Source organism: Scyliorhinus canicula, chromosome 10 (genome assembly GCF_902713615.1).
Source record: "Scyliorhinus canicula chromosome 10, sScyCan1.1, whole genome shotgun sequence".
NCBI classification, from domain to species: domain Eukaryota; kingdom Metazoa; phylum Chordata; class Chondrichthyes; order Carcharhiniformes; family Scyliorhinidae; genus Scyliorhinus; species Scyliorhinus canicula.
The window spans coordinates 125,509,661-125,534,642 of record NC_052155.1 but is presented as its reverse complement, the minus strand read 5'-3'; the positions used below and the strand labels follow the sequence as shown (position 1 = coordinate 125,534,642).

General features: G+C 44.1%; 1 protein-coding gene across 7 annotated transcripts in view; it reads left to right on the top strand.

The window, feature by feature from the left end:
• LOC119972654 (lethal(3)malignant brain tumor-like protein 1) overlaps positions 1 to 24,131 on the top strand; it is a 408,364-nt gene extending 384,233 nt beyond the window's left edge. For 5 of the 7 annotated variants that reach the window (XM_038809720.1, XM_038809718.1, XM_038809719.1 and 2 more), the window contains 2 exons: positions 4,754 to 4,816; positions 21,114 to 21,257. In XM_038809720.1, coding sequence (XP_038665648.1) covers positions 4,754 to 4,816; positions 21,114 to 21,248 — 198 coding nt within the window. In that variant the 3' untranslated portion in view covers positions 21,249 to 21,257. Of the gene's footprint in view, positions 1 to 4,753; positions 4,817 to 21,113 lie in introns of all 7 variants that reach the window. The other 2 variants (XM_038809722.1, XM_038809716.1) reach the window with 1 other exon arrangement.
• Positions 24,132 to 24,982: the final 851 nt, after the last annotated feature.

Below are 24,982 nucleotides of genomic sequence, written 5' to 3'. Positions count from 1 at the left end.
CATCAGCACCATTGCCCCCACTGATTGGCATCACCAACAGATGCCTCACTGACTTGAACCCTACTGTTACGTGTACTCCCATGGGACATACATCTCTGTCTGCATTTGATGCTCTCCAGCATCTTCTTGGCACGGTTCAGTTAGACAAAGTGCCCTCACCACTTGACATGAAAAGCCATGGATTGCTTAGAAAACAGAAGGACACTTCCAGCTGAAATTCCAGCTGAACTACAGAATGTCCCCTCTGCTGCCACAACTTCATATCCTCCTCCTCCTGTTCGAGGGCAGGATCAATTTCACAGGACATCCAACACAAAAACCACATTATACAAAAGCTAACTCGGAAGATTGCAACAACTACAGGTGGATCTCGCTCTTTAGCATCACTGGAAAGACCTTTGCTTCAACATTTGACTCCACTGTTCTCAAAGTATTGTCCAATCTCCCACCTCCCTTTCCTTACTAAAGAACTTGAATGTACTGTCATTGCTTAAATCCAATCCCATCTGTCCCCAAACTCCATGTTTGAACCCTACAATTACATTTCCACCCCTGTCACAATATAAAACCGCTCTTGTCAAGTCACAAATAACACCCTATCATCTGTGACAAATGTTTCCTCCTCATCCTTCTGGCCTGTCTGAAGCCTTTAGCATGGTTGCTTACACCATTCTCTTCCAACTCCTTTTCGCTGGGTAGGAATGCACTCTTCTCATTGCATTTGTATCTATTCTTATCCAGAGTATTTCTTGCAGTGGTTTCCCTTCCCGCTCCTGTTACATCTGAATCCCCCAAGGATCTATCCTTAGTCCCTTTCTATTTCTATCTACTTACTGCTCTTCAGCACAGTTTTAGTTTTCAAACATTTGATGACGACACGCAGTGCTACCTCACCATCACCTCTCTCAACTCTTCCACTTTTGCTTAATCATCAGAATGCTTACCTGACACTTAATATCTGATGAACAGAAATGTGCTCATATTAAATATAAGGAAGACTTAATTCCCTTGTTTTTGGTCCCTGCTCCAAACTCTTTTTCCTAGCTATAGTTTCCATCTCTCTCCTTGGCAACTGTTTGGAATTAAGCCAATCTGTCCGCAACCTTGGTGTCACAGATGATCTAACATGAGCTTCCGATCTCTATGACCACCTATTTCCACTCTAACATTTCCTGACTTCACCCCCATCGCATCTCACCTACTGCTGAAACCGTTATTTATGCCGCTGTTAACTCCAGACTTGACAATTCCAATGCACTCCTAACTGGTCTTTCACTAGTAAACTTGAGACCATCCAAGTCTCTTCTGACTGTGTCTTATCTTGCAGCCAGTTCCATTCCTTTTCCCCATCACCCCTGAGTTCACTGACCGACATTGGCTCCTTGTTGAGCAATTTCTTGATTTTAACAATCTCATTCTTGTTTTCAAATTCCTCTGTGGCCCTTTTCTCTCCCTATCTCTGTAATCTCCTCCAGACCCACAACACTCCAACATCTCTGCACTCATCTAATCCTGGTTTCTGGAATATCTCTAATTTTAATTGTTCAAACATGGGTGGACGTGCAACCTTGGTCCCAAGCTCTGGAAAACCCTTCCTTTGCTTTTCTGCCCCTCTGCCATGCTTTCTTCCCTCAAGACGCTCCTCAAAATCTACCTCTTTGACCAACCTTGTGGACATCTAACCTAATATTTTCCTTTGTGGCCCTGTGACATTTTTGGTTTTATGAAGCTCTTGTGAAAAACTTTGGGACGTTTCATGAATTTAAATATAATATGGAAATTTAAGTTGTTGCTCTTGTTGTATTCAAGCTGGAGGTTAAGGAGTTCAGTGAACCAATTTGCAATTCATCATCAAATGTCAAAGTGATGTTGGTGACCAACCAAATGCTTTAGTTTTTAAAAACTTGATATTGGGGTTGGAATTCCCTGGGTTCTACTGGCCTGCGTTAACTCAAGCTCGAGACCAGCATCACCTTGCCAGAAAATGGCTGAGACATGTTGCATGTGCTGGGTCATCGCCAGATCCAGGAGTTTCTTTTGCCTGGAGAGTATCTGAAACTCCAGCATTCGTCCAGAGATAGACTAAAACAATCTATCTGACATTACAAAGCAGCTCCTGTAAATATAGGTATTATCATCAGGAGTTAAGATTTATGATGTGCATAAATGACCTTAATGGCAGTGTATATTTTTCTGATGTATTAAAATAGTTGACATATTTGAACCGATATGAATGAACATTTCAATCCATGACTGTAATCCTGCTGACAGAGAAGGGAAGTATGTTTAATAAGCTGGCAGTATATGTGGAAATTGTTTTGAAAGCCAAACTTTTTTACAAATTAACAATGATCATCATGACTTTACTTTATTAAGTATTAAAGCAACAATAACTTTATAGTGAATAGCATCATATTAATTCTTGCTGTTTTGGTTCATGAAGATACAAATAAGGAAACTAAACTCTAATTACAGGCAATAGTAAATTGAAAGGCAGAAGACAGAAATGACCTTGAGACAGAAACGTTCTGCTATAAAGGGTAATTTAAATCCACAAAAAGAAGTGGCCTTGGGTCAGTAAAAAAATCTGAAACAAGCACCCATACCACCTTAAGCCCCCACACTTTTGTTTTTAACAGAGGCTGGACAAGGAATGGGCAACCATTCCACTCTCAGGTGGAAGAGGCTGTGCACCACTATTGTTACAATATTTCCATTTTGACCCATATTGACTGGGTTTCCTGAAGAAACCTGGCAATTAAAAGGAGGTTAAAAAGGACTACATCCATAAAGTAAGTTTTCTTGTCCCACTGATTGTGGGCCAGAAGGACCAGGGGTGTTCCATTCAGACACTTCAAGCCAACCCCAAACAATCACTGATGCCCCATCACTGGCCCCTCCCACTCCATGGTCCAGTCCATGTGATTCTCCTTGATACCACAATCTCTAACCTCTCTACCTTAAATTCTGCTGAACCACCATCTCTGCCCTCGATCTCCAACCCTTTTCAGTCTCTCCGATAATCCCTCAGTAATTCCAGCCACCCAAACCACTCTGTGCCAACATAATCCTGGAAGATCTCTACCCCTTATTTTCAGGATCTGGATAAAATACTTACATTCACCTTCCTTTTTGGCCCCGATTTCTGTTATCTCATCTTATTAACAGTTCCCTCTCCTTAGATCCGTGATTCCCAAACTATTTCCAATGTGACCCCATTGTAAACACTTGAAAATTAATGTGATCCCAGCCCACCAGCAGAAACAACAAAATAAATAGTACTGTATAATAGCATAGTAACATCCAGTACATAATTACTAAAGTTGTAAATTTCTAATACATCTAATAAAACATAATTTAAATATAAAAATCTGGACTTCCAGTGATGACATATAGAAAGAGGTCGCACTAGAGTCCTTGGTTTTTGGTTCTTTTCACCCAGTTGCAGGGGGAAATTGATGGACAGATTCATCCCATTTGAGAGACTTTTGTGTGAGGATGTCAAAAGGTGCAAAAAAGAATATTGGGAAGAAATGTGAGCGGTAGCCTTTCTGAGGCCCTGAGCAAAGTGCGGAGTCCTGCTAGATCGAAGATCGTGGAGGAAAGCTCGTTGGATGGGGCTGCACCTATTACAGTCGACAAGCTGATGGAGATAATGGCTGTCAAATTTGAAAGATAATTTGGCAAGCATTTCGAGAGGCAAGGGAAAGAGATTTTGGAGACCCTCAAAACGCATTGGTCCCAATAAAGGAGGCTTTGGGGAACATTTTGGAGAAGGTGTGGGAGCCTATGAGGTGTTGAAGGGGGTGTATGAGACACTGTCACGACGTAGCTGAGGTGCGGAGGGTGGAGGACAGGAACAAGGGCATAAGAGCCAAGGTTGAAGACCTGGAGAACAGGTCAACACAGCAGAACCTCAGGATCTTGGACATCCCTGAGGGAGTGGAGGGTCTGAGGCCGACTGAATATTTCCAGTCGATGTTCCTGAAGTTGATGGGGGAAGAGGGTCGGGTCCCCCGCCTTCGGACTTGATTGGACCCACCAGTTGCTCCAGGCGCAATATACTGTTTATGTATAAAATTGAAAAAAAATGAATTTAAATGTTTTTAAAAATAAATAACTATAAACATCTGAGTTTTTTAAGTACTTTTTTAAAAATATTATTTTATGTACTCATAATTTTCAGCCATATTCCCTGGTGACGGCAGAGTCCGTAAAGCCCCTCTCCCCACATCCTCCTACCCATATTGTAATCACACACCTTCCCCCACCACCCACCTAAAATCAAATCACCTTGTCATTATTACATGGCTGTTTGTGAGACTTTGCTGTGTACAAGTTTACTGCCACATTTCCCACACTGTAACAGTGACTATACTTCAAAAGTACCCAATTACCTGTGAAGCATTTTGGAAAGCATTCCATAGAAACCCTGCAGTGCCGAAGGCCCATCAAGTCTGCACTGACCCTCCAAAAGAGCACTCTAACTGGGCCCACTCCCCGCCCTATCCCCATAACCCAGCGCATTGATCACGGCCAATCCACCTAAACTGTACATCTTTAGACTGTGGGAGGAAACCCACGCAGACTCGGAGAGAACTTGAAAATTCCACACAGACAATCATCCAAGGTCGGAATCGCACTGTAAGGCAGCAGTACTAACCACTGTGCCACCATTGAAGACAAGAAAGTTACCATAGGAATACAACTTCTTTCATGTTTCGCAAAACATGTGTTCTTATTGTTTTTTCAGGTCGCAAACTTTGTTCAGACACTCCCTGGTTGTGAAGAACAGGCAAAGATCTTTAAAGAAGAGGTAAGAAATAATGAAACCTCCATTATCTGAAATTTCATAGGTTATAAATATTTTAATAATTATTGGATCGCTATATTATTTTGAGCAGGCTATTGTAATAGTCTGATGCAAAGTTCCAGTATAAACCATGGCGATACCTCTTAATTTAACTTTCTCATGGAAAATATTCCTTATAACAAAGGTGTAAACAACTATGCATTCTAGGTGCAAATGTGACAGTTTTTCCATTTGCACCTTTGTTTTAAGCATTGGTTGTTAATTTATAATCCGATCATTTTAACAGTGAGAGTCTTGAACCAGTGGCAACTTGCAAATCAGAACATAAAAGAACAAAATGGAATGTCAGATTACGGGTTCTCCTAGCTACTCAGAAACATAAATGAATAGTTCCTAAAGGTGATTATCTATGCACATGTCTCTGATATATAATTAAGAAATAGAAAGATAGATTTTCCAAGTCGTCAATTACAGTAATTACATAAAGCACCATAGATGAGGATCAGAAAATCATGGCAGCACTTGGTACTTTGCCAAAGTGACTTGCAGTTCCCTGGTTTGCATCAGGTTAGGGCAAGGACAACCTGCTTTCTAAATCCAAGTGCAGCCTGGAATGTGTATATTCCATGATTATTCATTTATGGGATGTGGGTGTCGCTGGCTAGACCAGCATTTATTGGTGATCCCTAGTTGCCTTCTTGAACCACTGCAGTCCCTGATGTGTAGGTACACCCACCGTTCTGTTAGGAAGGGAGTTCCAGGGTTTTGACCCAGAGACAGTGAAGGAACGGCAATATATTTCCAAGTTAGGATGGTAAATGGTTTGGAGAGTATCTCCATGTGGTGATGTTCCCGTGTATCTGTTGCTCTTATCCTTCCAGATGGTGGTGGTTGTGAGTTTGGAAGGTGCAGCCTAAGGAACCTCACCATGTGGATGGTACACACGGTTGTACCATCGAGTGTTGTTGGAGCTGCACTTATCCAGTCAAGTGGAGAGTCTTCTATTACACTCCTGGCTTGTGCCACAGTTCTCTGAGCCTTTGACCTGCTCTGGTAGCGCAGTATTTATATGGCTAGTCCAGTTCAGTTTCTGGTCAATGGTAACTCCCAGGATGTTGATAGTGGGGGAATTCAGAGATCATAATGTAATTGAATGTTATGGGGCGATGGTCAGTTCCTCTCTTGTTGGGGATGGTCATTGGCCTGGCACACAAATGTTAGTTGCCACTTGTCAGCCAAAGCCTGAATATTGTCCAGGTCTTGCTGCATTTGAACACATATTGCTTCAGTATCTGAGGAGTCGAAAATGGTCCTGAACATTATGCAGCTAACATCTCCACTTCTGACCTTATGATGGAAAGACGATCATTGATGAAGCATCTGAAGACAGTTGAGTCTAGGACACTACCCTAAGGAACTCCTGCAGTGATATTCTGGAGCTGAGATGATTGACCTCCGACCATCACAACCATCTTCCTTTCTATCAGGTATAACTCCAACCAGCAGAGGGTTTCCCCCGATTCCGATTGATTCCAGTTTTTCTACGACTTCTTGATGCTATAGTCGGTCAAATGCTGCCTTGATGTCAAAGGCAGTCACTTTCAGTTCACTTCTGGAGTTCAACTTTTTGTCCATGTTTGAACCAAGGCTTGAATGAGCTCAGTGACGCTGGTGGGATCCAAACTAAGCATCAGTGAGCAGGCTATTGCTAAGTAAGTGTTGCTGGATAGCACTGTTGATAACCCTTCCATCACTGATGATGAGGGTATTCTGATGGGACAGTAATTGGCCGAGTTGAATTTGTCCTACGTTTTGTGTACAGGACATATCTTGGCAATTTTCCACTTTGCTAGTAGATGTCAGTGTTGTAGCTGTACCGATTCAAAATATTGAGTTGTAACGATACAGTGTGTCATAACTGTGTGTAAATCATTCTGAATTTATTAGCAGTTCTTAACCTCTTTAATACCATTAATTTATGTAGATAACATAGTGGAGGGTCTGAAGGCCATGCAGTCGGGTAAAGCCCCGGGGCCGGACGGGTACCCAGTGGAGTTCTATAAAACGTTCTCTAGGATATTGGGGCCGGTGTTGATGAGGATGTTCAATGAGGCAAGGGAGAGAGGGGTGCTACCCCCGACGATGTCACAGGCCACGATTTCACTGATCCTTAAGCGGGACAAGAACCCGGAGCTGTGTGGGTCCTACAGGCTGATCTCCCTGTGAAATGTGGATGCCAAGTTGCTGGCCAAAATCTTGTCCTCCAGGATTGAGGATTGTGTTCCAGATATTATTGGGGAGGACCAGGCGGGGTTTGTTTAGGGCAGGCAGTTGGTGGCCAATGAAAAAGGCTGTTAAACGTGATCATGATGCCCCCGGAAGGTAGGGAGGTGGAGGTAGTGATCGCAATGGATGCAGAAAAAGCTTTTGATCGGGGAGAATGAGACTATCTGTGGGAGGTACTGGGACGGTTCGGATTCAGGCGGGGCTTTATCGACTTGGTCAGGTTGCTGTATAAGGCTCCTGTGGCAAATGTACGGACGAATAGGACTACATCTGACTATTTTAGAGTGCACCGGGGGACTGTTGTTTGCGCTGGCTATAGAGCCGTTACCAATTGCTCTGCGAGCCTCGAGGGGCTGGAGAGGACTGGTCCGGGTGATGGGCGATGGAGCACAGGGTTTCGCTCTATGCGGATGACCTGCTTCTGTACGTTTCACACCCAATAGAGGGGATGGAAGAAATCATGAGGGCTCTAGGGGAATTTGGCCGGTTTTCGGGATATAAGCTTAATATGGGAAAGAGTGAGATGTTTGTGGTCCAGGCGAGGGGACAGGAGAGGTGCCTGGGGGAGCTGCTGTTTAGGTTATTAAAGGGAAGCCTTAGGTACCAGGGTATCCAAGTGGCGCGGGAATGGGACCAGCGGCATAAATTGAATCTGGCCCTGCTGGTGGACCAAATGAAGGACGATTTTCGGAGATGGGACGTGCATCCGTTGTCTCTAGCTGGCAGGGTGCAACCGGTAAAGATGACGGTCCTCAAAAAGAAAATGCGGTCCTCACGAGATTCCTATTTGTATTTCAGTGTCTCCCCATTTTTATTCCACGGTCCTTTTTTAAGCGGGTCACCAGAGTGATCATGGGCTTTGTCTGGGCGGGCAAGACCCCGCGGGTAAGGAAGGTAATGCTTGAGCGGAGTTGGGGAGAGGGCGGGCTGGCGCTGCCAAATTTTAGCAATTATTACTGGGCGGCTTATATAGATAGCCATGATCAGGAAGTGTGTGGTTGGAGAAGGGTCGGCATGGGAGCTTATGGAGGCGGCTTTATGCAAGGGCACCAGTCTTGGAGCGTTGGTAACTGTGCCTCTGCCTTTCCCGCCGGCAGAGTACTCCACCAGCTCCGTGGTGGTGGCGGCCCTGAGGGTCTTAGGGCAATGGACGGGACATGTGGGAGCAGAGGGAGCATCGGTCTGGTCCCCAATCTGTAATAATCACCTGTTTGCCCCGGGAAGTATGGATGGGGGTTCCGGATATGACGGAGAGCAGGGATTGAGAGGATGGGGGATATGTTTATAGAGGGGAGCTTTCCAAGTATGAGGGCGCTGGAGGAGAAGTTTGGGTTGGCGAGGGGAAACAGATTCAGGTATCTGCAGGTGCGGGACTTCCTACGTAAACAGGTGTCAACCTTCTCGCTCCTACCACGAAGGGGGATTCAGGTCAGGGTAGTTTCCAGAGGGTGGGTAGGAGAAGGGAGCGTCTCGCACATTTACAAGGAACTTATGGGATCAGAGGAGACGCAGACCGAGGTGCTGAAGCGCAAATGGGAGGAGGAGCTGGAAGGAGAGATAGAGGATGGTCTATGGGCGGACACATTGAGTAGAGTCAACATGTCCGCAACATGTGCCAGGCTCAGCCTGATACAATTCAAGGTCATTCATCGGGCTCACATGACAGTGGCCCGGATGAGCAGATTCTTTGGAGTGGGAGACAGGTGTGCAAAATGTGCGGGAGGACCAGCGAGCCATGTCCACATGTTCTGGGCATGTCCGAAGCTTAGGAGATTTTGGCAGGGGTTTGCAGATGTCATGGCCACGGTGTTTAAAACAAGGGTGGCGCTGAGTCCAGAGGTGGCGATTTTCGGGGTGTTGGAAGACCCGGGAATCCAGGAGGAGAAAGAGGCAGACGTTCTGGCCTTTGCTTCCCTGGTAGCCCACAGACAGGTACTATTAGCTTGGAGGGACTCAAAACCCCCGAAGTCGGAGACCTGGCTATCGGACATGGCTAGCTTTTTCTGTTTGGAGAAAATCAAGTTCGCCTTGAGAGGGTCACTGTCCGGGTTCGCCCGGGTCCGGGTGGCAACCGTTTGTCGACTTCTTCGCGGAAAATTAATCGTCAGCAGAAGGTGGGGGGGTTAGTTTAGCTTAGAGTAGGGGGTTAATAAAGGTGGGACCTGTAAGGGAGGGAGACGGCTTTTACACGATGTTTCTAGTTTCATGTACATTGTTTATTGTGTTGTTGTTATAATACCATAAAAAATCTCAATAAAATGTTTATTAAAAAAAAACTATTGGAGTAAGGGGGAAAGAAACAGTGAGGCCAGAGGCAGCAAGAGAACTGAAATGTGAAAATATGTGGGAACATAGTAATTCCTCATTCAATTCAGATCAATGGATTTAATTTATGCCCATAAGCTTATAGCAAAAGAGTAGGATTTTCTGAAGGATATATGTGACTTAGCTTAAAATCTGTTGTGTTACTGTGGAATTGGACATAGCAATGGACAGATTATTTGGCAAATAGAAATGTCCTTTCCAAATGCCAAAACTAATGATTTTTTTAATGTGCACAATAAAGTTTTTCATTTTGGAGCAATTTTCTTCATGACCTAAAATGCAACTGTTTACAATTTAGCATGAGCCTTTAGCATATATAGTGTGATAACAGAAATAGTGTACAGATTAGAACCTTATATCTGAGTAAGAGTCATTCTGCGTTCATCAAGAAAATATTAAAGGCAACTCCAGTGAATCTGAGTAAGTTTTGTCTCTCCCTTTATACAGTAATCTGCCAGCTAGCAGATTGTCCAACAGTTGTGGAACACTCCCAATTTCATCCCATTAGAATTCTACAATGGAGATTCTACATTCTACGGGCAGCATGGTGGCACAGTGGTTAGCACAGTTGCTTCACAGCTCCAGGGTCCCAGGTTCAATTCCCGGCTTGGGTCACTGTCTGTGCGGAGTCTGCACGTTTTCCCCGTGTCTGTGTGGGTTTCCTCCAGGGGCTCCGGTTTCCTCCCACAGTCCAAAGATGTGCAGGTTAGGTTGATTGGTCATGCTAAATTGCTCTTGGTGTCCAAAAGTGGTGGGGCGGGGTTACTGGGTTACAGGGATAGAGTGGAGGTGTGGACTTGAGTAGGGTGCTCTTTGTAAGGGCCGCTGCAGACTTGATGGGCTGAATGGACTCCTTCTGCACTGTAAATTCTATGATTCTATGGATGGTCAGTATATTTTTCCAACTTGCTGACCAAAGGGTGCTGGTGAAAATGATCCCCATTGAGTTATTGCAACCCTCAGTTATCAGGTTCTAATCTCTTTCCTATTTGTTTTAGCTATCTTATATACACCAGTGGTTCCCAACCTTTTTCATGCCACAGCGCACCATTTTACCGTAAAACATTTTGAGGCACACCTCTTTCACCTTACTCACAAATCAGTTGACTTTTCCCATCAAGGAACTGCTCCATCTGTCAGATATAGCTCTCGGTCCAGTCAGGTTTAGTCCCTGCAGATAATCAGTTGTCAGATAATCAGATAATCCTCTCCAGTCGCGTGACCAGGCAATTCTATGCAAAAGAAGAAATTATTTTGACAGAATCCCCATCAACATACCTGACACAGGCTAAGAGCAGGCAGTGCATGCCAATATCTGTGGAGTCATCAGTCTGCAGGGCATATTTTTCACTCATTTCTGATTGTTGTTGAAACACTTGCTCGATATCACCTTATGTTTTGTCAATTTGCCGTTTGTTTATACTATCAGAAAGAGGAACTTTGTCGATACCTTTGGCAGCATCAGCTCCCAACATTACTCTCACATTATTTTTACATGCCGGCGCATGGGGGTTTCTGCAATGGTGATCAGCCACCAGATAATTTGTCTCCTGTGCATTATCCGAAACCTGCATAAGCTGCATCAATGTTGATTTGTTTTACATTTTGTTTTCTCAAGCGCTTGAAGTACTGCATACCCTTGCTGGAGAGTGAACGTATTTTGTGCTGAAATGGTGCTTCAACTCATTTGGTGCTATTGCATCGTATGAGAGTTTCTACCTGCAAATTAGGCATTCTAGGACGGGCTACAAAGATCCATGGGTCAAGTACCTGTGACTGCATTGTGTATGAACCTCGTTTTTTCTCTCCTGAGCTTCTATTCTTTCAACTACATCTGAATCCAAGATGGATTCTTTACTTCTTTTCAATAACCTATTCATGGGAAATGTGGTCAAACACACTGCACTACACAACAAATGCCCTCAAGCATCAACTTACTGGTACAATTTCAGTTCTTTGGCCATGCCAAGCCAAACATTACCTTACCCCAACACCACACAACCCAGAGTTACCAACCTTTGGATCTTCAGGGTTTCTTTTGGGGTCTCTTCGACCACTAGGGCTTCTCCCAAGCCCACCTCACAAAAGGTCTGCTCCTTGATGCACTTTCTCTAAATGGAGTCTGTTTCTGCCTTTCTTAAATTTATTGGTTCCTTTTTCTTACCTCTGTCTGCTTCCCTTACTGGGAACTTTGTTTTTTTAATTTTTTCTGCCTACTCTCCTGTTTCTTCGATCTCTCCCAATATCCCTCACCTCTCCCATGGTTTCTGCACCCTTTTTGTGTTTTTGCTTTTTGCTCATGTGCACAGGGTTTTCGTCTTCACCTCCATGGTTGTCATCTCCAAGTCCTGGGAAATCTTGGACCTTCCGCACATGTGCCAGCTGGGAAGGGATCACACATGCTAGGTTCAGATGTTTTACATTGGTCAGACTTATGCGCATGCAGTTGACCAACATAAAAAATCCAAACCACTAGAGGAGAAATTCAGTTTGCCCCCTGGAAACGCTTTCAAATACCTTCAGGTACGCACCTTTCTGAAAAAGCAGGTGGTATCATTTCCACTGCTATCCCCATACAGGATAGGGTGGTCTCTGGCACCTGGGTAGGGGAGGGGAAGGTTTCGGACATTTACCGGGAACTTCAGGAGGCAGAGGAAGCCCCAGTGGAGCAGCTTACGGGCAAATAGGAGGAGGAGCTAGGTGGGGAGCTGGATGCGGGCCTGTGGGCGGACGCCCTAAACAGGGTCAATTCCTCCTCATCATGTGCCAGGCTTAGCTTAATCCAGTTTAAGGTGGTCCACCGGTCATGCATGACGGCAACCAGGATGAGCAAGTTCTTTGGGGTTGAGGATGAATGTGCGAGGTGTGCGGGAAGCCCTGCAGATCATATGGACATATACAGATGTCCATATGTTCTGGGCATGCCCGGCTCTTAAAGGATTCTGGCAGGGATTTGCTAAGGCAGTGTCCAAAATCTTAGACACGCGGGTGGTGCCATGTCTAGAGATAGCGATCTTTGATGTATCATATGATCCAGGAGTTCAGGAAGCGAAAGAGGCCGACGTTCTGGCCTCTGCCTCCCTGGTAGCCCGGAGACGGATCCTTATAATGTGGAGGGACTCAAAGCCCCCGAGTGTGGAGACCTGGATTAGTGATATGGCTGGGTTTCTAAGTCTCGAGAAAATAAAGTTTGCCTTGAGAGGGTCCATGGCGGGGTTCTCTCGGAGGTGGCAGCCATTCCTCGACTTTCTAGAAGAGCAGTAAAGGTCAGCAGCAGCAGCATCCCAGGGCGGGGGGGTAATCGTTACGTTGTATTGTTCCTTTCTTTGTATATACGGTTAACATTTTTTTTCTTTTTGTTCTGTTAATTGTTGCATATGGTTATGCAAAAATTATGTTTTTTGACAAAAATTTGAATAAAAATAATTTAAAAATAAATTTTTCTTTTAAATTTTTAAAATTCCAAAACCACCCATATGTGGCCCATTCCCAGCCAGCATATGCACAGTTCGGTTTACCAATGTAAAACAAAAATCACATTTGTGCATGTGCAGCCCTTTCCCAGCCCAAAGTCTGTCAGGACTTGAAGATGCTGACCACAGAGCTGAAAATGAAGGTTAGCTTTAGTCTATTTACATTCATTTTTAGTCATTTTGAATTGGCGGCATGGTGCCACAATGGTTAGCACTGCTGCCTCAAAGCGCCAGGGGTTTGGGTTCAATTCCAGCTTTGGGTGACTGTCTGTGTGGAGTTTGCATGTTCTACTCTTGTCTGCACTGGGCCCCCGTTTCTTCCCACAGTCCAAAGATGTGCAATTTAGGTGGAATGGCCATACTAAATTGCCCCTTAGTGTCCCAAAAGATGTGCAGGTTAGATGGGGTTGCGAGGGTAGGGTGGGGCAATGGGCCTTGGTTGGGTGCTCAAGTCAGACTCGATGGGTCTAATGGCCTCCTTCTGCACTGTAGGGATTCTATGGATTCTTCTTCGGAATCTTATTTCGCAGCACACCGGTGGGGAATTGCTGATATATGCTACCGCCAGGTAGACAGAATTACCTCAGTGGGTTGAAGCAGTCAGTAGCTGAGCCTTGCAGATCAGTAATGGTTCCAAGTTCAATCCCTGGTCTGTATTGAATATAGTAGACAAGACTTGGTGGTGAGAAGAAGCAAGCTATAGTTGCCATTCTTTATTGCCACTATGCTGGAAGTACACACATGAAATAATTGGGTGAATAGGTTCAACTGCTCTGCCTTCAGTAGCCACAAACTGTAAAGGTTCACACATGAATAATCACCACTTAAGCTATATACTGAAGAGTACCCACAACCAGTGGAACTGTCCCCCTCCATAGAGTCCGTGTCTTCTCAAAAGTAAATTAAAATAGCGTGAAATGAAAAACAGTACAAGCACAAGGCTGTTTTCCACTTAATTACTATTTACAAATCATTAAGATAAATATTGCAACAATGTGTTTTCTTGGTAATGTGATATGGTTATCCATTCAAAGTGTGCAACATAAAGTGTAGACTTTCCTGAGATTATTGGACCCATTGAATTATATCTTTGACTTTAATGTTGCTGAAATGATTGAGTCTCTACAGTTCATTGACTTTTGCACTCATGATTACAAAAGCTCCAATTAAGAATACTTTTTGTGCGTGGGTTTAATTACCCAGCAATATAATAGGTTAAAAAAGATAGAATTTCACTGAATTCTATTTGTAGTATGTAAACTTGTGTAATTGAATGACTTAATTGATAGGACTTATGTGAGAAAGGATACACCAAAGAGAATGTGTGTTATACCCAGCAGAAAAACATTACAAATACTTCATATAAATAATCTAGAAACACACTGATGGTTTGCTTTCTTACCAGGAATGGCCATTTTAAATCAGCAAAACCGCACTGTCTGAACGTTTGTTTTTAAAGGCTGTCATTTGCAGCTGTTAGTTACATTTTGAATTTGTACTTTAGTTGTAGAAAACCCTATTGTGATCCTTTGGAATTGATGTATGTTACCAAGCAACTTCTGTTATGTCCAAGCATCAGAACCTTTGTTTCAACCTTCTCATGAAGTGTTGCATATTGATCTTGAGAACATTATACCTCATTGCTTTTCATTTCTTGTTTGGGGCATCTCAAGGAGTAACAAACTAAAACTGAAGATATTATTCTCAGCTTCCAAAGAGTTATCACCTAGGGCACGATTTAACAGAAAATTTTCTAAGTGTGTTTCTCGACGGCCGCATTGGTGAGATTGCAGCCCGTATTTAACGGCACTTAGTGCCAGAAATGAGCCCGCGCGAGCTTCACAGTAACTTCATTGAAGCCTACTCGTGACAATAAGCGATTTTCATTTCATTTCATTTCATTCTTGCCATTACTGGGTCCCGCGCCATCAGATTCGCCAGACTCACCAGGGGAACTGCATGTAAATGCTCCCTCACCCCTCGGTCCCAGTCAACACACACACGCAGACCTGCTCCTTGCTTTGGGGTGGCCATTGATTCGAGACAGGACATCCTGTTCCCCCAAAGGGGTCGGAGGGCAAGCAGTAGGGTCAGCAATGCGCCTGGGAGGCAGTGGCAGCAGCTGACAATGCGGGCAGCATGTCCAGGATGACATCCGGACAATGTCGGAAGAAGACCAATGACCTCCACCATGCTACAAGGGTAAATCACCACCTCTCTCCTGGCATTAGTTCCGCGTACTACCTCTCAAATTCCCAAACTGCTCCCCAGCCCCCCACAAATCATTGACTAACATCTTGCACTCTCCCCACATCTGATCTTCATGCTTGTTCCTCTGAAACCCCTAACACCCACCTACACAACCTTTCATGTCCAGGTACGGTGCCCAGACATACCATCTGATATAGACAACCCCCCCCCCCTCCCAATCCATCAAACGTGTGGATCACAATGCCCTCACTTTGTTCCCGGAGAAGAAGATAGCCCATAAAAAGCGGCAAAGATCCGTGTCCTCATCCCCTATTAGGAACGGCACCTGGAGATCACAGGTTTGTCCGAGGAGAGAGCAGTCACCAACAGCGAGGTTGGCCTGCACCGCAGAGGTGAGGATCCACTGCCCCTTCACCCAGATGATCTGTCTCAAGGAGGTGTTCATGCCAGACAAAATGATCCTTCTCACTGACCACATTTCCATCGTCTTGCAGGATCTCAATCTGATGGGGCCAGGCCATCCGGAGTCATTGCCCCTCCCCCGCCACCCAAGAAACCACCTCGGAGGTGAGCTCCAAGGAGACCACCATCGAGGCTTCAAAGCTATCACCCGTACCCTCAACCAGCACAGAGACACACATCAGTGGCCGATACTAATGGACAGGCATCTGGATCACAGTCTCGTGGGCACCAGGCAGTGACTGATGCACATCAGGTGGAGTCAGGAACATCCCAGGGAGTCAGCAGTCAGAGGTCTGCTGGATCCTAGGACTCAGCTGAGTTGGAGTCAGATGCCGAGCCTCTGGCCAAAGTTATCCCAGAGCTGATGCAAACGATATGTCGCAGCCGTGAGATTAAAGAGGGGATGTCAGGGACATTTCAGTGAATGCATAGCTGATTGGCTATGGGTGCTAGAGATGATGCCGACAATGCATGGCTAACACAGCTACAGTGTGTTTGGATTTGGGTTTATTGTCACGTGTACCGAGGTACAGTGAAAAGTATTGTTCTGCTTGTAGTCCAGACAGATTGTTCCATGGATGAAAAGCATCGGATATACAATAGATACACAATGTAAATAGACATAAACCGCAGTGGAAGGCCTGGTGCACGACATCCGCGTCTTGCATAATGGTGCCCAAGGTATGGCTCAGTCTGTGACGACCATGGCTGAGGGCCTTGACATCATGTTCCACTCGCTGAGAGATATGTCCCAGATGCAGGTGGACATTGCTGAGGCACTGCACAGCATTGCCCGGTCACTGAGGAGAATCGGTGAGGCCGTTGCACCATGGTGCAGACAATGGAGAGCCACCAGGACTGGCAGAGCCAGATGTCGCAGAGGCCTCTGGAGATCACTCCATCCCATGGAGATCCCCAGGGCCCTACGGGAACCTTCAGGGAGGAGGAAGTGCTGGGGGTCAGCATGGGGCCTACCACCAAGGAGATGATAGCAGTCTCCACTTCTTCTGAATCCCCCCTCCTGACACTATCACATCTCAAAGACAGCAGGCAGAACAGGGTGGCTCAGCGATGCCAGTCACACCAGTAAGTCGGCCAGAGCCGCCCGGCTCCAGGCCCTCCAGAGGACGTCCGCCAAGGGCATCAAAGCAACAGAGCGCGGAAAGCAGTTGGCTGCTTCCCCCTCTGATAGGCTTCCTTGGGACAGACCTAGATGGAGCATGAAAGATCAAGAAAAGAGAGGATCACTGAGTGGGCACAAGGGGGCATGGGAAAGCACTACCTGTAGCTAGGGGTAACAAAAATGTCAAATGTTCACAATTAAAACATGTTATACCTGATACATGTTAGTTTTCACAGTTGGAGTGCCTGAACCCCTGCCCTCGGCTCCCCGCACCCCTGCTTCCCGGGCACCGTGGTCGAAGATCAATGGTAGATGGGGGGAAGGAGGGATGAGGGGTGAGGGGGTGAGCTGATCGATAAAGCCACGCCCTATGAGAATCAGGTGAGGATGAGGGCCTCCATGATCTTCTGGGCATGCCAGGCACTTGCCGCTGCCTGTGCTCCATCCTCTGGCTCTTCCTGCAGGTCATCCCTGGGCTCTGCCTCCATCCCCTCCTGATCTGCTTCCTCCTCAGACGAGGCCGCATGTCCCTCCTCTTCCCCCTCCATGTTGCCCCATTGCTGTGCCAGATTATGGAGTCAACAGAAGACCACCACAAAGCAAGAGATCCTCTGGGGGGTGGAATGCAGCCCACCACCAGAGTAGTCCAGGCATCAGAATCGCATTTTGATAGCACAGGCAGCAACATGGGCGTCATCATAACGGGTCTCATCCTTGGTCTCCGGCCTCCGCACCAGCGTCATCAACCAGGAACTCAGGGTACCCTTTGTCCCCCAAAAGCCAACCCGTCATTCTGGGCTGGTGCTCGGAGACACCAGGGACCTCCGAGTGTCCCAGGATGTAGCTGTCATGCACGCTCCCTGGAAAGTGAGCAAACACATGCATGATCCGGAGGTGGTGGTCGCAGACGAGTTGAATATTCAGGGAGTGGAACCCCCTTCCTGTTAATGAAGGGCACTCTCTGATGCGCAAAGAAACATGCGTGCCATCAATTACCGCCTGAACCTGGTGCAGCCCGGCGATGGGGGAGAATCCTGCAGACTGGGCATCCTGAAAGGCCTGGCCCAGCTCAGAGTTCTTCAAGTTTGATGCCCGGGCATATAGGCCATCTGTGACTTCATGGATGCACTTGTGGGCTGTAGCTTGTGATATGCCACAAAAGTACCTGCTTGAGCCCTGGAATAATCCGGTTGCATAGAAGTTCAGAGCTGTGGTGACCTTCATGGCCACCAGGAGTGGGTGTCCTCCTCCTCCACAGGGTGCCAGGTCCGTGAGGATGTGGTACAGGTGCCACGCTATTTTTTTTCTGAGACGGAGTCTCCATCGGCTGTCCATCTTCTCCTTGGAAGACCAACAACGCCTGTACACCTTGGGCCATCGCTGGCATCTCCCTCTGGGATTCCTCCCCCCCCCCCCCCCCCCCCCCCCCGCCTGATGGGCAGCCGGGTTTACAGTCTGTGCGACGACCCACTACACCTGGGGTGCCGCCTCCAACCTGGATCGACGGTGCTGCCTTCCCCAGCGTCTGGCCGCCTGGGCTGCCACCAGCACCGCAAGGGCAGCCACTGTGGACCGCCAGCACCAGCCATAGTTATATCTGTAAGGAATTGGAGAAGGAGGGAGAGCGACAATCAGTTAGGGCTTCCACCTCGGGACCCTCAAATACCTCAAGCCTCCCCCATCTTTGCACATCCCGCCTTCTCTTAGAGTGCCATCCAGCGAGCCAGTTGTGCTGGAAACCCTTGCTCTGCACACTCACCCCTGACCACAGCAAAAGCCCCTTAGCTCCAGATCACTCCTGGGAACATTAGAGAGATCGTGCTCAGGTGCCCTCCCCTGATCCACAAACCTCCCCTCCCCTAATCCACACCCTATGGTCACGAGGATATACCCAGAGTAAATTGCCCCTGTTATGGGTATCCACAGTATGTAAAAATGCCTTGAAGGCCTCACAGACAAAAATCCTCTCCACCCGGCCCAAGGGTGACCCTCGGCCTGGAACACTTCAGCCAGTGGTCATTCACATTCACTTGAGGACGGAGCAGTGATCCGAAAGCTAGTGATTCAAAACAGACCTGTTGGATTTTAATCTGGTGTTGTAAGACTTCTAACTGTGCTCACCCCAGTCCAACGCCGGCATTGCCACATCAAATAATAGTGGTATAGTGGATGAGCTCTGTTACCAGAGTGGTGGTATTAAAATTTATATGGTCACAGACCAAAAGTACATTCAAGAAATAAAACTCCTTGCCATTGATGAAGATCATGGGATTAATGGTAACGCCCGCATGCATGCATTTTAGAGAAGGCTGCATTGTGGAAAATAATTGATTGTTCTGTTGCCCGATGCTGTTTTCTATGTGCAAGTGATGAAAGTTTGCCCCAGTAAAAGGTTTCTGTTACAACTTGTATACTGACTTATTCGTCTGGAAAACGTCCTCTGTGATGGAATGGAGTAATCAAATAGCACAAAAAATCAAGGCAATAGACACCTCAGACTCTTTTGTTGAGTTCATCTGAAAGTCAAGGTGAAGAAACAGCAAATCTTGCTGACTGCATCCTTTATGAAGCATAGCTGGTCTTCATACATGTCACTGTATCTGTTCTTTAACCTACAGACCCAGCTAGTTAAGTGGAGGAGTGTGGGGAATAATGGTAATCTTTCTTCACTGCAAGATGTTGCTCTGTTTATCTGGCTCTAAATATAGTCGCCTTCCTTAATCCTAATTATGGTTTGCTCTAGGGTCGCCACAAGGTTCAAACCCGAATACTGATCAAAGAACCAATGCACCAGTTAGTTAGTTCAAAGTCAATACTATTTATTTACACACACAATAATATCTACTCATGCACAAATACCATAAACTAAACTATCTCTCACGCTAACACCTATACTTAACTTCGGGTGCCCACTCAGTCAGAGGAACAATGGCCGTTGTTCGGATCTGAGGCTGTTGAGTGCGAAGGTGTACAGGAGAACAGCCAAGGTCGTCCATCTGATGGCGAGCGATGACCTTGGACTTACTTGTTTCTGGTGCAGCTGGTGGATGGGTCTCTCCGCTTTGAGAGCCGAGGCCAAGAGAGCGATTCTCTCTCGGGGGCTTGTTCTTATATCCAAAGGGGGCTTCGCGCGCTTTTGGACGGGCCTTGAACTTGGCCCCAATTAATTGGACCGCATCTTGATCATCGGTATTGATCTTGACCAATAAAGAGGTGGGTGCCATGATGGCTGGGTGTGTCTTAGGTGGCCGTTGGCCTTGCTTTGTTTGTGTCTTTCTGGCGCCGGGGTGTCTGCCTTAGTATCGGTTACTTGAGTGTCTTTCCTTTGTTCCTGGAGATGGGTCATCAATATGCTAATTGACCTACAGTTTCAGTCTCGTCTGGGAGTTGTCTTCTCAATATGCATCCAGGCTCTGTGCCTACCTGCTTTCTTAGCACTGTCCATGTTTCCCTATATTCTTTGCAAATATCCATTTTGTAATCTGGAAGTGGCCATCCCAGATGGCAACAAAGTTATGCTGTTCTCTTCTCAGGTTGCCCTTATTCTCCACCAGCCAGGGATATTTTTTTTTCAACTACTCTGAGATTTTCTCAAGGGTTTTTTTAAAACGTTTTCAGAAGCTCCTGTTTCATTCTCACTAACTACATTATTAGGTGATGCAGTTGCTCAGAAACATTACCTTCTGTATTTGTGACGATTTTCTTTCAGGTTTGTCTTCTTTAGATAGACAAGATCGCAAACAAACCAAAATGAAAGGCTGTATCATGTATAGCAGCTCATCCAATCTCAAGCCAAGGATTACTCAAATCAAAATAATAACCCAAGTGTCAATGCTAGACTAAAAACATATTTTGCAAAGTAACACCTTTATCTGTTATTAGATGGCCTGTGTAATAATGATTTAAAACCAGAACAGAGAAAACATTGACTAAGTAGGTAACAGCAGTTCTGATTGAAATGTTAGTTTCCATTATAACCAAAAGTAACAAACACTTATCTATAGTGTGTGTAAATTAGGCACCCGGGTTCGAATCCCGGCTTGGGTCACTGTCGAAACCTTATTTGTTTCAATCCAGTGATATTAACGCTGTTCTCTGAAATTGACCAATCCTGAACCGATGATCCATAGGCCTTTGATCATCAGCATATTAGAATCATCTTTTGCTGACTCTTCTGGACTTCCATTGGTTAGGGTAGTTGCCTTCATTAAGATTTTAGTACTACAGACCTGCATAAAAGAACTGTATTGATGCATCATCTAGAATGTCCCTTCACAAATAATTTACTTAAGGGATTGCATTTAGCATATCAAGATAAAATAATGGTTCAAAGCATGATCAAAGTGAATAATGAATTTCTACCTATTTTGAATTCAGTTACATATATTTTTTCACCAGTGACTTTTCTTTTGTTTTACAGCAGATTGATGGAGAAGCATTTCTTTTGTTGACACAAATGGACATAGTTAAGATCATGAGCATCAAATTAGGCCCAGCCCTGAAGATTTACAACTCCATTCTAATGTTTAAGAATTCTGAAGGTAATTTGGAATAGACATTGTGGATTGAAAAAGGCAACTGCTAAAGTGATGCTCTTCTTTGCTGCCAGCGAGGATTAAAGTGAATCTCTTCTCATGATGAGTGGCACAACAAACTGTAGATCAATTTATCAGCAAGATTAACAGGGTACACTGAAATATACTTAAATATTGTTGATTTAAATTTTGGTTATAAATGCTTGTTAATAAGACATGATGAAGTCATTAAAATGTGTTGATGATACATTTGGAAGTTGCACTTGTACAGTAGATATTTAATCACATTTCACATGCAATTGAGATGAAATTACAATTTTACAACATGAGAGTTTTAAAAACAATCAAGTTGGGCAAAAGTAGTTGTCTATCTGTGAGATAACTTCATTAAAGTCTAAAATGGATCTACGCACTTGAGTATATGGATGTTACCCAAAGCTTAGAGCATGGCGGGGGATAATCTGCAAAAAAGAGCACAATAACTTAATTAATTTAGAGTCTCTATTGAAATATGCTACAATAAAATCGGCTTTTTAGTTACAACCATAAGCATACCTTTTTCTTTGGATATGTATAGGTAGTGAAATACAGTTGATTGTTTATTCCATAGTTCGTATTTTAGATAAGATTTTTTAACGCACATTTTACTGCTACATATGATCATGTGACCAGGAATTCCAAAATTTGCTATTAAATGAGCAAGTTAGTTTTCGCTATTGATTATCGGCCAACATCACACAGAGCATCTCTTCCTTCTGGTATTAGCACTCCAATTCACAAAGAACAAGGAGCAGACATGTTAGCAGAATGCACAAGTTCTTGCATCCTCTTCCACACTTTCTGCCCACATTACAAACATAAGCCACTCTCTTCCATACACACAGGTACACAATTTAAAATCTTTACTTCAAAAATATTGTGAACTATGGCACAAACCAAATATACAGCAAAATACTGTGAAATACTTTATTTGTCTAATAAGCTGACCTGATAGGATAATGCAAGAATTAATTTTACTTAATCATGCATTGTGCTGTCTGTGTGATAAATATAATTTTCAGTGGAAGTATAGCTTGTATCTTCTCTACATCTACAATTCATATCTGTAGAAGAAACCAATATTGCAGAAACTCTGAATATGTATATACTATAGAGTTTGTAAATTATGAAACTTCACTGTTCTCTACTATTCCATTGAGCTTTATTCCATAACTAATTCATGATGAATTCCGAAGGTATTGACAACTTACGCCTCAAGGAGCAAGGTGCACCCTTGCCATAAGTAATAGGTGCTCAAATAGGCCTGGGCTCAATAATAAATTAGTGATTCTTCTTTTTAGACACATAGTGGTGTTTTGAAGTGATGGAAACGTGCTGCACTCGCTTGTTGCTTGCTTTTATGCAGTGGTTACTTTTTAATTTATATTATCAAGTTGCAGGACTTTACTGATTTGTATATTATGTTTTTTGTGTAATTAACAGTACATTGCAGTTGATGTTGTGCTTGTTATTTATGTTTGCACAGAATTTGATCCAAAATGTTATACTTTACCTTAAAAAAAATTCTCTAATGTATAATGTGTTTTATTATGTATTGTATAAGTAATATATACAATATCTACAATGGGTTAGGGTGTGTTTATTCTTAAAACTAATAGTATTTTAAACTGAAAATTATCTTACAAAGATAGAACAGTAATTTAAAAATAAATTTCTTACAGTGCAGGAATGCAATATGGTGCATATAAAACTCTGGTATCATTTTGTGATTTTCTATATCATGAATCAACTACACAACCTCTCCTTCAGTTAGCCTCAGTTTTTGTTTGCTAATGGCTCATAATGTAGGATACAGCTAACATTGTTACAGTTTTTGTTTCAATCATCCAGAACTAAGTAGGACTTCATGAAAGAGCTGGGTTATGAGAAGAGTAGATTTTGTACTTTTTCAAAATGCAGCACATCAAATAAAATAAGACTAGAATCGGCCAGTTTAAACAGTAGCATCTATTTTTCTGGAAAACGCAGTTTACGGTTTCCATTTTTAAAAAAATCAAACGTGGACGGGATTCTGAAAAAAAGTTTTATAAGTTAGTTGTCTGCCTTTGCATCATCTAGAACAGAAAGTTATTTCTCTGACTCAGAATTTGTGCCTTGACACTTGCTGCAGAATTTGGCAAGTAAAGGAACAATTTATAAAAATCAGCGAGATTTGAGACAATTCTTACTTTTTAGATAAATCAGGAAATGTGATGGATATAAAATTCAGAAATAATAGATCTGGCTATTTAATCATCAATCAGTAAATGCCATCAACAAAAAATATAAAACACACAGCTGAAGTTTACACCTAAAGAGTTTTTTTTTACAGTGACAAAGAACATCTTTTATAAGTTTATATGATATATAGTAATTGTCATGATAACTTAAGGATACTTCTACTTTAACATCACCAGCGACTACATATTACCCTTCAGTACTGGTACTGACATGAAGGCTTCAACAAAAAACCTCAAATGCTGCAAATTACATGGTTACGAAACAATGGTAAAATGGCATTGAATGCTTTTGTACTGTCGTTGGGTTAAATTGCCATTATTAATAAATCACATTTTCCCATTTAGTGAACACAGAGCCATAAACTTCAATATGCTATGCTTCTAAGTCCAAAACGTCTCAGTTCATGGAAAGAGTTTGTTATATTTGTTATACTGTGTTTGTAAATTCATTAAATGTTAAAATACATTATTGAAAAAGTTAACTGTTTTGCAGGGAATGATTTAAAATAATTTCTCTTATTCTGGCATGCGATACGTTATCTTCAGTTGGATACTATTTTTGACTGTGATGTTTATCAAAGTGAGCTTGCAATTTTTAAAAAATAAAGTTCTGTTCAGTTCAGACTTCCTACCCTCTGATCTCCTTTCTGTGGTGTGCTAGTTTCAACTGGCAATGTAAAACCAAAAGATAGTGTTGCTCGTTGTGTTCTCTCTTAAATTGGCTCTGTTTATGGCGGTTAATATGGTCGGCTTCCTTAATTCTAATTACGTTTGTTCAAGAGTCGCCAGGTATCTTTCGATACCGCCACAAGGTTCAAAACCGAATACTGATCAAAGACTCGATATACCAGTTAGTAAGTTCGAAGTCAGTGCTCATTTATTTACACACACAGTCAAATATACTCATGCACAAAACTCCACCAACTAAACTATCACTACTACTAAAGCCTATACTTAGCTTCGGGTGCCCACTCAGTCAGAGGAACAATGGCCGTTGTCCAGTTCTGAGGCTGCTGGGGTTGAGCTGGTACGGAATAGCAGCTAAGATCGTCTGTCTCGTAGCGTGCATTGACTTTGGACTTACTTGTTCTGGTGCAGCTGCTAGGCAGGTCTCTCCTCGCTGAGAGCCAAGGCCAAGAGAGCGATTCTCTTTTGGGGGATCCTTCTTATACCCAAAAGGGGCTTTGCGCACTTTTGGGTGGGCCTTGAACTTGGCTCCAATTAATTGGGCCATTTCTCGATTGTTCCTATCGATTTCCTCCAATAAAAGGGCGGGTGTCCTGATTGCTGATTGTCCTAGGTGGCCGTTGGCCTGCTTTGTTCTAGTCCCCTCTGGCGCCGGGGTGTCTGCCTTGGTATTGTTTACTTAAATGTTACCCTTTTTGTCCCCGGAGATGGCTCATTAGTACGGTAATTGCTTTGCAATGTCGGTCTTGTCTGGGAACTACAGCTCCAATCAACAGACAAACCTTGCA